General features: G+C 52.1%; 2 protein-coding genes across 6 annotated transcripts in view; one reads left to right on the top strand and one right to left on the bottom strand.

The window, feature by feature from the left end:
- The window catches only part of Ccnd3 (cyclin D3), an 87975-nt gene extending 86731 nt beyond the window's left edge, over nt 1-1244 (top strand). For all 5 annotated transcript variants that reach the window (XM_037199606.1, XM_037199608.1, XM_028887200.2 and 2 more), the window contains one exon: nt 154-1244. In XM_037199606.1, the coding sequence (XP_037055501.1) occupies nt 154-321 (168 nt within the window). In that variant the 3' untranslated portion in view covers nt 322-1244. The remainder of the gene's footprint in view (nt 1-153) is intronic.
- A 599-nt stretch (nt 1245-1843) lies between these two features.
- On the bottom strand, nt 1844-13212 carry Bysl (bystin like). Its single transcript, XM_028887199.2, has 7 exons — nt 12623-13212; nt 8487-8649; nt 5525-5663; nt 5185-5318; nt 3886-4046; nt 3630-3732; nt 1844-3194 (listed from the first exon to the last, which is right to left on the bottom strand). Exons 1-7 carry the CDS (start codon nt 12885-12887, stop codon nt 2849-2851), a joined length of 1311 nt encoding a protein of 436 aa, XP_028743032.1. The 5' UTR covers nt 12888-13212; the 3' UTR covers nt 1844-2848.
- Between the last annotated feature and the right edge of the window lie 31 nt (nt 13213-13243).

The following is a 13243-nucleotide window of genomic DNA, read 5'->3' as shown; positions in this document are numbered from 1 at the left end:
ACACCCTTGCCACATCCTCTTGCCAGTTTCTGAGAACTAAAAACTCGATTCCTGGGCTGGGCTGTGGCCTAACCTCCCCAGACTTCCCGGTGTGCAGGGGGGTGGCCTGTCCTTACACCTGCCTGTCGTCACTGACCTTGCTGTTCTTCCTAGGACTGCCTGCGGGCCTGTCAGGAGCAGATCGAAGCCGCGCTCAGGGAGAGCCTCAGGGAAGCTGCCCAGACGGCCCCCAGCCCGGTGCCCAAAGCCCCCCGGGGCTCTGGCAGCCAGGGGCCCAGTCAGACCAGCACACCCACAGACGTCACTGCCATCCACCTGTAGCTTGGGACAGGCCCCCTCAGGTGGCCACCAAGCAGAGGAGGGGTCACTGCCAGCTCCTCCCTTCCTCTTGGAACAATCCATGCCATATCTGAAGCCAGAGGGGGGCCCTTCCCCTCACAAAGCCCAGGGGGCCAGGTCCTGCCTATCCCCACAGTGTGCACTAAGGTGCTGGTTGGCCATGAGGGCTCTGCGTGGCCAGTCAGCGCCTCCTCCCTCCCACTTGACCGGCGTGGCTGTCCTGGGCCATGCTGGTCAGAGAAATTCAAACAGGTAAAATCCATGCACCAGCGTTCCCTTTTGAGTCCCGCCTCTCTCCGGGGCTCTAATCCTCTCAATTGCCAAAATGCCTTAGTACCTTCCAAGGGTGTGGCCCCCGCTAGGGTCAGTGCGTTTGGGTCTGGGTCCTTCAGGCATCCTGATAGACACGCACGAAGAGCCAAATAGATGGCTGCCGTATAATCCATGCTCCCAGCTGCTCTTAGAGGGAACAGCCTAGGCCTTGGTCAGAGGGGCAAGAACCTACAAATTTTAGCTTTGCTTCCTGCTTAGCTTCTGTGATTGAAGGGTCTTGAGGGGTGCTGGTGGTCATTTTAATTTATTGCTTTGAATACAACTGTAAGAGGGTACAGTGAGGCCTGTACCCCACAAGCGGTGGTAACCCTGGCGGTTGCTATTTTCTTCCCCTCTGCTACCGCTTTGTGGTCCAGGAGCTGCTACAGCCTGGGTTGGGGCCATGCCTTCCTCTCCTGAGGCTCTGCACCTTATCTTCCAGCAGAGGGTTTAGGCAGGGATGGATGCTCTGGAGGTGACAGAGCCTATCTGGAGAGGTCAAGCCCTGTTGACACAGGTCTTTCCTTAGGCCACAAGGTTTGGGCTGGTGGCCCATTTCTATCATGCTGCCTTAATAAAGATTCCGGAATAAAGCTGGCTTTGGCTCTTGCAGTCCCTGGGATTGTGTGTAGAGGTGGGGGAGTGGGGACACGTGTGTGTGTGTGTGTGTGTGTGTGTGTGTAGGGGGCACGAGTTAGCTAGACCTGTGCACTTCTACAGATTATAGAATAAGGAATAGCCACTGTACCCAAAGACTGACAGGAAAACAGGGCTGGTCAATTATCTGGAACAAACATTTTGTTGTACTGCGGCATGGTGGTCTATTCCTGCAGTTTTCAGTAGTACTCACAGGGCAGAGGAAGACGTTCTAGGCTAGCTTGTGCTACATGGCAAAGTCCTGCACCCAAAAACACATGGTTCAGCAGCTGAGAGCCACCAGCTACCCTGAGAACCTGGAATTGACCACAACCACTCTACTCTCAGGGTCTGATAGCATGCAAGAACCATGCTCATATACATTAACACAACTACAAACGGGGTAGAGTGTGTCTGAAAACGCTTCCCCTGGTTCTATCCTCAGTACTGCAGAGAGGCAAACTGCTGGAGATGGAATCCGGGGAGTGATTTGGCTTGGCTGTTAGGTGTCATTTTCTTTGCATTTACCTGTTGTTTCCAAGATGAAATAAGAGTGTAAGCAAATGTAAATGTCTTAATAGACTGAAACTTTCCAGATACATGAACTGGATTGTAACAGGTGAACCTTCTCGCAAGCAAAAGTGATACAAAGGATGACTTGGAGTCAGTCAGTTGTGATGTAAGTGGGTGGGACATGGATGTGCTCCCCCATTTTGGGGGGGGGATGGGATAGGTTTTCACTGTATAGCTAGCCCTGGCTGGCCTCCAACTCAGAGATCCACGCCTGGCTGCAACTAACATTTCATACAAATTTCCCCAAGCCATGAAAACAAATGAAGATTGTTCTTTGCTCATCAGCAAACAACAGGCACTGGACCCTGGTCTGTCAAGCAACCTAGAGCTCTTGGTGCTCAGAAAGCAGGACCTCTTCTGACTTACTGCTGTCTCGTCCTCGAGAAGGGGCCTGCCCCTGCCATGCAGTCCTCCCTGCAGTGATGGCGGCTACCACCTTTCCCATGGACTGCTGCTCTGCGGCAGCCGAAGCTGGTGTCCCCCCAAGGAGCCCATCGACATGTCATGTCAATGGCAGGCGGCTCGAACACACTTCCTCTTTGTGGAGAGCAAGGGAAAAGGCTAGAGACACTTTTGAGAAATAAGGGGTAGGGTGAGGGGCCTGTGGGACTAAGAGCCCGCTTCTCAGAACTGGGAACAGGGGGCAGGCAGGCACCTCCAGCGACTGTACCAAACACAGAGCTCCAATAAATAACTGCCCTGCTTTATCTACAACCCAGTGAGCTGACAGGGACTGCAGAGAGCGGCCTTAGACCAAGTGCCAGCTGGGTTGTGGGGATGCTGAACTGGGGTGACTCCAGTGAGCTTCTGGAAGTGAGCGAGGACCAAAGCCCAGAATGGCAGAGAGCCACCTGGATCAGCCTGCCCAGGACCGACACCACAGATGGCACCCAACCCTCAGTGCCTTGACCCGGGTCTTTGCATCTTGGGTAACCAGCTGGGGTCTTGGTGTCCTCCCACGCCCCCTGGACCACGGCAGGTGACGGTTCTATTCCATGGTGACGGGAACATCCTCCACATCTCTGGGGACTGCACTCTGAAGCTCACGCCTGATTTCGGGAGACAGTTGGGGGTGGGGCTGCAGTCGAAGCAGTTCCAGGAGGGCCTCCTTCTGGTCCGTGGCCAAGTCGGCCTTGTAGCGCTGTGCCAACGTCAGAAGGCACTGGTGCCAGAGCACGGGCAGCTGGCGCTTCTCCGTTCGGAAGCTCAGAAAATGGAAGACCAGGGCGTCTAGCACCCGGTAGGGCAACGCGTACTTCTTATCCAGCAGCAGGCGCAGGAAAATGCTGTTGGCGCCGCTATATTCCATCTCAGCAATCTTCAGCATGGCCGCACTAGAAGGGACGGTGGAGTCAGAGATGCTGGAGCAAGTCTCCTCCCCAGCCTGACCCTTACCTACAGCCTTCCCGACGGCGTCACCACAGCTCCCCAGATACTCATTACGATACTCCGGGATTGACCATCTCTCCAGCCAGCCCACACCCCACCTCTGGCTTGGACAGCCATCCATCCATCCCTACATTCAACTACAGAGTGCGTCCGAATGTCTCACCACCGCCACCTTTCATCACACTTTCTTCCTTGCTATCCATTCACTCACGCCATCATTCAACTATTTCCTGAACACATACTGTGTGCCAGGCCCCAGGGTCCCGCTCTTGAAGACCTTCTATGCTACCGGAGTATCATACATGCCTTTAGGTAATCACAGCTCCTCCTCCACTTTTGCCCAAGCCCTGGCCTCTCCTCCTCTACCTCACCATCACTACCTGGAGTGCAGCACTGGGATGGAGCACTTGGTGATGATGCTGCCCACGATGATGGCTTCTCGGAGGGTACAAGTGCCGGACTCGCACAGCGGGATCAGGATTCCTAGGCAGGGTCACACACAGTGACCTTTCAGTGTGCGGTGAGGGAGACGAAGCAGTCCCAGCCACCCAGTCACCTAAGGACCACGGATGGACCACAGCCAAGCGCCCAGGCGCTCTGACCCCCCTCCCCTCTCCCCTACTAGTGGGTTTTCACCTTTGAACCACGCTCCAGGCTTGAACAGGGCCTTCTTGAGCGCCATGTAGAGGTGGAAGTTGAGTCGTTTGTACTCGGCGATGTCATCGCGGACTCGGGGGAGCAGGACGAGGTTGTAGAAGCGCTGAGCCATGCGTTCCTTCAGGTTGGAGGCAAAAATCCTGGCGGGGTGGGAGTTTCTGAGTCACAGAAGTGTCTGGCCCTTTAACTCTCCCCGGGGATGGTGCATGTAAGACATTTTCTAGTTCAGAGAGGGGCGTGTGGGAGCCATGTGCATTCCACACCCTGGTCAGCTTAAAGAGGAAATGCACGGCAACATAGGATGCCCCCAAATCAGAGCACGTACTGTCTCTCTGGTGTTTTGTTTTGTTTTGATTTTCTGTCTGTGTGTTTGGACTGCATGTCTGCACCACATATGTGCCTGGTACCCATGGATGCCAGAGGAGAAATCTAATTTCCTGCATTTAGAGATGGTCGAGAGCCACCATGTGGGTGTTGGGAACCCAGGGCTTCTAGAAGAATAAGTGCTATTAACCACTGAGTCACCTCTCTAGACCCTAGTGTTTTTCTTAGAAGTGCTGGTGCTTGAACCCATGGCCTTCTGTGGATGAAGCGAGGCGCCTCGAGCTACTGCCCCAGTCCCGTGTTTGCTGGCTCCGCAGCTACTCGCTCTCCTTCCCCATCACCAGGGATCCGAGCTCAGCCAGAGAATCAGAATTCTCAAGCTACTCTCCCACACCAGGGCTGTGTCCTGGAAGCCACATAAGCCCTCCCCATAGAAGTCTACCCTCGGACTCTGCCCTCAAAATGCAAGAGGAGAGGTTAGGGACTAACAGGAGCAAGTCCAAGGGGGAGGTCCATGGGCCACCGATGGCACGGCTAAGAGAGGCAGAGCCCACACAGCCATCCCTGCCCCCCAGCACACAGCACAGCCACCCCTGCCCACAGCACAGCCACCCCTGCCCCCCAGCACAGCCACCCCTGCGCCCCAGCACAGCCACCCCTGCCCCCAGCACAGCCACCCCTGCGCCCAGCACAGCCACCCCTGCCCCCCAGCACAGCCACCCCTGCCCCCCAGCACAGCCACCCCAGCCCCCAGCACAGCCACCCCTGCCCCCCAGCACAGCCACCCCTGCCCCCCAGCACAGCCACCCCTGCCCCCCAGCCCCCAGCACAGCCACCCCTGCCCCCCACCCAGCACAGCCCCCCCTGCCCCAGCACAGCCCCCCCTGTCCCCCAGCCCACAGCACAGCCACCCCTGCCCCACAGCACAGCCACCCCAGCCCATCTATACACTACCTGGTGGCTTGATACATGGCAGCTGCTGTCCAGGCCTCGGGCTCGGTGACATAGAGGATCTGCTCCCAGTTGGACAGTGCAGGGATGATCTTAAAAGCCTTGGGCAGTTTCCCACTGCGGTACTTGGATAACACCTGGGGATGGGGGAGGCAGAACCTTTTTATACGCTGCCTCACTTACCTTCAGAACAATCCCAAAAGGCTCACTTTTCAGGTGACCGGTTTTGTGACTTCTAGAGGCAGTGCAAGAACCTGAGCCCACCAGTTCTGCTCAGTCAGGTATCATGTGTGACAGCCCTCCTGTTAGGACACCCCACCACACATGCCCTCAGAGCCCTTACCTCCCGGACCCCTCTGTAGACCTCCAGGACTCGGGGATCCAGCTGAGGCATAGGGAAGCCCGACACCTCTGACATGACCGTCTCCACCTCTGTCTGCTTCTCAGTCAGCTTCTCCATGATGATGTCAGCCAGAGTGCGCCTACGGAGACGAAGGGAGAAGGATGAGGAGCTAGGGTCACTTTCCAGGAAGCTTTAAAGTCCCCTCACCCTGTTCATGGAAGGGACGAAGAAGGGAGGGAGGAGGGTAGGTAGGCAGCCGTGGGGGCACAAGCCTATAATCCCAACACCCAGGAGGCCGGCAATCTCTGAGTTTAAGGCCAGTGTGGTGGTCTTTATAGGGAATTCCAAGTCAGCCGGGACTATATAGCGAGATCCTGTCTCAAAGGAAAAAAGAGAGCTACAAAACAGCCCCAAACAAAACAGGAATGCTTCAAACTTGCATGTCCTCCTTGCACAGGGGCCACGCTGGTCTCTGCTATTGTTCCAGTGTTAGCATAAGAGCGGCTAGAAGTGAGCAATGTACAATTCCTCTGGACGCTGACACACTGGGATCCTGCCTCAGCTCCCTCTGTCCACTTAGCCGCCACAAGCTGCTGCAGAGAGCGAAGGACCTGAATCTCACCACATTTAAGACAAAGCCAGCCGTGGTTGGTTAGTTAGTTAGGTCCTTGGACTCTGCGGTCAGTTCTAGTCAGGCGTCACTCTGCTGTCCCCTGTGTGATCTTGGGCCTGTCACTTTACCCCTCCATGCCTCCCTCAGTTTCTGAGCTGGGCGGTGGTGACAGTAGTAGAAATAGCTTGTCCGGTCAACGACAGACTGCCGTGGACCACTCACAACTGTCAGTCTGGAGTCACCATGGATCCAAGGCTGCCGACTCCAAACTCACCCACCACCATGGGCAGAAGGGGGAGTACTGTCACAGTACACACCGGAGCTCTGGCCTTGTGGGTGTGACCCACATCTCCATTCCTTGCCAAGACTCCAGGGAGCTTCATTAAGGAGACTACAGCAACACCTTCCCTCCACTCAGAAATAGTCCTAAGACAAACTGCATCCTTCTCAGCCTCTTTCAATTATTTTTTAAACTTTATTGTTCCTGTTGTGTGTGCTCATGTGGAAGTCAGAAGACCACTCTGGAGTTGAGTTTTCCTTCCGCCTTGAAGTGAGTTCAGGGATTGAACTCACATCACCAGGCTTGTGTAACAAGCATGCTTCACCCACTGCCATCTTGCCTCCTGCCTCCCCTTCTTCAGCCTCTTTATGGCTGGAGAGACTTCTCAGTGGTTAAGTGCTCTTGCAGAGGACCTGGGTTCAGTTCGCATCATATACACAGTGGCTTTAACGCCTGTTCTCGCTCTCCTGACCTTCATGGGCACCAGGAATGCACATACAGGCAAAATACTCATACACATAAAATAAAGTGAAGAATTCAAAAAATAAAATTGTAATATAATTACCACCATAGTAGGTTATAGTCTGCTAATGGCATCTTCAGAATTCACTGATGTGTACTTAAAACTGCCCCTCAGTTGGGAGTGTCACTTAGTGATTAGCACACAGGAGACCCTGGGTTCTAGTCTCCAGCACGGCAGGAAGTCAGGTGGCAGTGTCCAGACTTTCCAATCTGTGTCCTATGGGCTGCAGGACACTGATGGGAGGCACTTGTTTTCCTTTCTTTGTTTATTCTTTCTTTCTTTCTTTTTTTTGAGACAGGGTTTCTCTCGGTAGCACTGGCTGTCCTGGAACTAGCTCTGTAGACCAGGCTAGCCCAAACTTAGAGATGCAGCTGCCTTTTCCTTCCGAGTGCTGATATTAAAGGCGTGACCACCACTGCAGCTGATGGGAGGTGCTTTCATTCTCAGACACACACGTGGGGCCCGAGACTCGGAAGTTAACAACCTACCTGAGGCCTTCTGGCGTTATTGGGGAAAGGGTGAACTTTTAGTATTCCAACCCCTAGTTTGGGTTCTTCACAGTACCTCCAATGTGCCCCAGACTACGCAGCCCGATGGCTGTGTTCCCAAAGACCTTGGCCTGGTTTCTGAAGATGCCAGCAGCCAGTGCCCAGAGTTCCCCGAGTCCCTTCTTCCACTGTCCTGTCACAGCAAACTGCAGAACCCATTCAGCTAAGTTTGTCCGAATCCTCAAAGAGCAGGTATGAGGTGGGCCTGAGAGCCCTCTGGGGACAGGCCCACGGCCCAGACACACCCTTTGCGACCCCTATTAGAGTTGTCAGACATCCATCCATCTGGGAGGGCGCTTCTCTCCCTTCCACATACTCAAGGCACTCACCTTTTAGTCCACTCATCATTTCACAGTCATGATAAGACTCCACCACACTCTGAAGGACTAAGGACAGGCCCCATGTCGTGCAGGGGCAGATGACACTGGCTGAGGGCCCTCTGCCCTAAATTCACTCCCCTCCACTGGGCCAGACACATCTGCCCAGCATCTGCCTACAGGCAGTCTAAATACCTGCAGGTTTAGAAGCGCATTTGGACTAGATGGGGATGAATCTGTGCTTCTCCCTAGAGGCAGTTCACCCCTCTGGTGATTATTTTGCAATCCCTGGGATAATTTTTCATTATCACTACTGGTGTCAAGAGGAGAGATATAAGAGACAGCTGCTTAGGTCCTTAGGTTCTAGTAACCCAGCCCAAATGCGGGTACGGAGACGGAAAGCCCTGAATTTAAGGAAGCTGAAGATCTGAGAGCAACACACTAAGAACAAACACAACAGAATGGACCCCCAGATATAAAAAGGAACTGGGTAACCCAGGAAGTTCTACATCAGATGGACAAAAGGGGGAGATACCTGGAGTCTGGGTCACACCCATTCAGAAGGTTTGGTCAAGGTGTGTTTTTACAGCTGGCAATGCTCAGATCAAAAGCTGGCGAGGGAACTTACTAGCCTGTGGGAACTTTCTACCAGGATCCACCGTCCCAACTCGGGAGCCCTACCTGACGGGAGGGTTCTTGTTCATGAACATTTCAATGGCGCGTTCATCTTCAGGGTCTACAACCACTTCTGCTTGGTAGTCCACCCCAGTCATTTTGGCTGCCTTCTCCAGGGTGGGCCACTCCTCATCCTCATCCTCGGATCCATCCTGTGGCACTCCGGGCCCTAAAGAGGGAAGATAAAATGGTAAGCATGGAGGGCAGTGGCTTCTGCGTCAGTCCACGTCCGCCAGGTACTGCAGGCCCAGGGTGTCAGAGACACACATGGAAGGAGCAGAGTTACCAACGACCTTTCTGCTCCCAGAGACTTAGACTCTTGGGGGATAAAGTACAACAAACGAAACAGACAGAGTGATGCTGGTAAATAACGGCTGACATGCCATCCCCAGGGACCTAGATCCGTTCTAGTACACGCGTGAGACCTGGTTAGTCCAGGTAACCCCAAGAAACAGGCACGATCGCTGTACCCAGTTCCAACGGGACAGGAAAGTGGATGTGTCCACAGCGGGCAGTTTGCCCCGACGGTACCTTCTTGAGCTGTGTCACGTGCTCAAACTAAACCATGGGAGAGCAGAGCTGTGTCACGTGCTCAAACTAAACCATGGGAGAGGTGGTAGGTACCACAAGAGCTTAGATTAGTACAGAGGGTGATGAGGCTTTGGATGGGCAATTTGGGAGCAAGAGTGTGTCTCATATCAGAGAAAGAAAAGGACTTTAATATTATTAGAATTGAAGAGCCAGAGCCAGAAATAGGACCATAGGGCCCGAAAGGAAAAGTACAGCCAACCTGGAAGGCCCCAGGGCTAGGCAATGGTGTTCAGTCTCTAATCAACCAATACATAAGTTACTGACTTGTAGCAGGCTTTCTTGGACCATCAGCCCCCAAACCATGACACGGAGACTTATTATTAACCATGAATGCTCAATCTTAGCTTTAGACTTGTTTCTAGCTAGTCTTAACTGCCCAGCAGTGGTGGCGCAAGCCTTTAATCCCAGCACTCTGGAGGCAGAGCCAGGCGGATCTCTGTGAGTTCGAGGCTAGCCTGGGCTACAGAGTGAGCTCCAGGACAGGCACCAAAACTACACGGAGAAACTCTGTGTGTGTGGGGGGGGGCAGGGGAGGGAAAAAAAAACCCAACCCATTTCTGTTAACCTATGTGCTGCCCTGAGGCTTGTTTACCTCATCTATGCGCTGCCCATCCTGCTTTCCTGTTTCCTCCATGACTGTCTGTCTGGCCTATGGCAGGTTAGCCGTTTCTCTCTCTGAGCTCCAGACTCTCCTATCCCTCCTCTGCCCAGCTACTGGCTGTTCAGCTTTTTATTAGACCAATCAGGTGCCTTAGGCAGGCAAGGTGAAACAGCAACACATCTTTACATTATTAAACAAATGCAGCATAAACACACGCAACACATTTTTAGACAGTTAAACAATTATTCTACAACACAAACAAATTTAACACATCTTTACATAGTTAAACAAATACTCTATTCCACAATACTGACTTATGTAGTCAAGGATGACCTGGTATTCCTTGTTCTCCTGTCTCTACCTCCCAAGTGTTAGAATTACAAACATGTACCACAAATGCCTAACATTAAATTCCCGACTTTTTTTTTTTTTTGGAGAGAGAGAGAGAGACAGACAGGGTCTGACCATGTAGCCTTGGCTGGCATGGAACTTGTTCAAACTCACAGAAATCTGCCTGACTTTTGAAACACCACACATAGCTGGCAAAGCCCCTAAAAAGAGTCTAATAAACCGAAGGAGTTGAAATATAACATGACTGCGGGTCATTTGCAACAGAATTGGACTAAGGGTATACACAGCTCAGGAGAGTATGCAGAACTCATCCAGTGAGAGCAAAGTATTATTGTTACTTTTCTTTAAATTTTGTTTTAGATGTATATATATTATTTTATGTGTATGCCTGTGCATCACAAGTGTGCCTGGTGCCCAAAGAGGTCAGAAGAGTGCACATGATCTCTTAGAATTGGAGTTAAGAGATAGCTGTGGTCTGCCACATGAATACTGGGAACCAAACTCCGGGCTTCTGCAAGAACAAATGCTCTTTTTATTTTATTTTACTTGGTTTTTCAAGACAGGGTTTCTTTATGTATCCCTGGCTGACTGGAACTTACTATATAGACCAGGCTGGCCTTGAATTTGGAGATCTGCCTGCTTCTGCCTCCCAAGTGCTGGACTTAAAGGCGTGCGCCATCACTGCCTGGCTGAGAACAAAGTGTTAAGATCTGAGGACCAATTACTGAGAGTTTTCCTCTGCTCTCTACACACATCCTGGTACGCCGCACATGCACACAAAATAAATGTTAAAAAAACAAAAGAAGATAAGTGTTATGAAACAAACAGGGCAGAGATGCATGTGGACATCTGTGGGGTAGGTATTTTAGTTTTCGTATGTGTGTACACACTTACACGTGTGCAGGAGAGGTGACTCTTCAGTGTTATTCCTCAGGATCTGATGACCTCGGTTTTTTTGAGATAGGGTCTGGCTGGGACTTGGGGTTAGCTGGTTAGGCTTGCCTGGATGCCTGGTGAGCCCAGGAGATCTGTCTTCAACTCCCTAGCTCTGGGATTACAAGCTGCTGGGCATTGAAGTCAGAGCCCCCTGCTTTCAAAGCTTGTATCTGACCAACTGAATTATCGCATCACCCCCCTCACCGACAGCAGAGACAGAACAAACGGTGCTGTTAATCTCTAGCTGTTGAATGGACCACAGAGGCTACAGAACACAAATTATGACGCTACCGCACTGATTCAGGGGAGAGACTGTGGTTGCTTAAACAGGAGGATGTTTCAAGTTAATGGAAACTGATCCGGTTCTGGATATATTCTGAAGACAAAGTCATCAGGGTTTCCTGACAAATTGGATGTAGAGTGAGAAAGAGGAGCCCAAGATTCTGTTTTGAGCAAGGGAAGGCTAGTGTGCTAACAGACTCCATGGAGCAAGCAGAGAGATGTCAGGTAGACAGTTGGCTATAAGGATGTCAGGTTACCGGAAGAGCTATGTCTGGGAGAGAAAGCTGGGAGTAGTCATCAAATAGATCGCTTCGAACTGGGGTCTGCTGACTGCAACACAGGAGGATCAAAAGCCCAGGCCCGCCTTGGTCACAGAGTAAGTTCAAGTCCAGCATGAGCAACTTAAGGAGACACAGTATCATAATTAAATTTTTTTTCTTTTAAGGGAAGTATGGTATCAAACATGTATAATGCCACCACTTGGAAAGCACCTACATATGGAGCTTAAGGCCATCCTGGGCATGAGACCCTACCTCAAAACACCTAAAAGAAAGCAGGTAAAGCTACTGTGGTCCTAAAGCCATATTCAACTATCTCAATACCGCTTTTAGGACAAATAAGAATGAAAGACTAAGCAACTGGAGGTCAACATAGTTCCTCCCCAATGAGACAAGTATCAAGCACCTTCCCACTCATCTGTGCGGCCCACCCCGACCTCCACCCCCGTGCTTCTAAACAATACTGCTTTCTTTCCTCTGTTACTGGAATATTTCCCATTTGCTTTTCAGATCTTAGTTAGAAAGGTATGAAACCTGGGAAACCTGTCCTGTAGAATTAATGGCGCGTTTTGTTGTTGTTGTTTTGAATAGGAATATATTCATTTTCTCTTACGCTCTTGCGTGACAGGGCTATACCATGTAGGTAGCTCAGGCTGTTCTGGAACTTACTATGCAGCCCAAGAGGGCCTTCTTCTGCCTTAGCTTCTCGAGTGCTGGGATTACAGGCGAGCACCGCCGTTCCTGGCTGGAATATATTACTACATTATCTGCTTAATGTTCTCTGCCTTGGGCCAGACTTCCAGTGCTAAAAGCAGGGACGAGTATCTTGTTTATTTCGGTATCAGAACTGCCTAAACTCTTAGCGCTGTTAAAAGCATTACGCAGGGAGCCCACAAATACTTCACAAGCCCAGAGAATAAATATTAGAAGTCGATGTGAGCGATCACTTCCTGTTGGCTTAACTCTGAGGTTCCAGAAGCCAGGAGTGGAAGCGAAGGACCACGCGGGCAAGAAAAGCTGCCTCTTCTTTTTAATTCCAAACCAGTATCCGGATGGACTGCGTTACCCCGGCCCAACCCACCACTCCACCCCTTGTCACTCACCCAGCCGCGTGGCGCGCTCTCGCGGTTTTGCAGGCTGGTGTCCAGTCCCGTGTTCAGTCTCGAGCTCCTCTTGCTGCTGCCGGGCTTGCTGCAAAATCCGTCTGCTCAACCGGGGTCCCACATACTCTTCCTCCTCTTCGACCCCGCGTCCCCGCCGTTTGTCTCGGGTCCCCGCGCGCACTGCGTTCCCAGCCAGAATCTGCTCGGCCAGAGGTGCATGCTTCTCCTGATTCCCGGCCCCACGGGCCACCTTCAGTTTGGGCATTTTTCTCGAAAAACTTGCCCACAAGGTTCACACGTGGGAAGCCGGCTTAAAGCCAAGACTGCGCTTGCGCCTTGTATTCCGGTGTCCAAGAGGTCACCGAGAGATCACAGCGCCGCCCAGCGTTCGGAGGCCGGAAGTTCCTCATATACCGCCCTCTCTCGAAGACCTCCGGGGCCTGGAGCTGGACTCCCCAAGTTCTCAGGTAATTTCATTGTCTGGAAGAGGTGGATGTCCAAGTCACCGGTTTCAGAATTCATGAAGGTAACGTAAATTGTCCTGTCAAAGCAAAGCGCGCCTTGGGGGCGGGGCCGGATCGATGACGTACTAGAGGTGTCACCGCCGGCGTGGTCGGACAC

Source organism: Peromyscus leucopus, chromosome 16_21, assembly GCF_004664715.2.
Source record: "Peromyscus leucopus breed LL Stock chromosome 16_21, UCI_PerLeu_2.1, whole genome shotgun sequence".
Taxonomy (NCBI): domain Eukaryota; kingdom Metazoa; phylum Chordata; class Mammalia; order Rodentia; family Cricetidae; genus Peromyscus; species Peromyscus leucopus.
The sequence above is the reverse complement of the archived record's forward strand: the minus strand, read 5'-3'. Positions and strand labels throughout refer to the sequence as shown.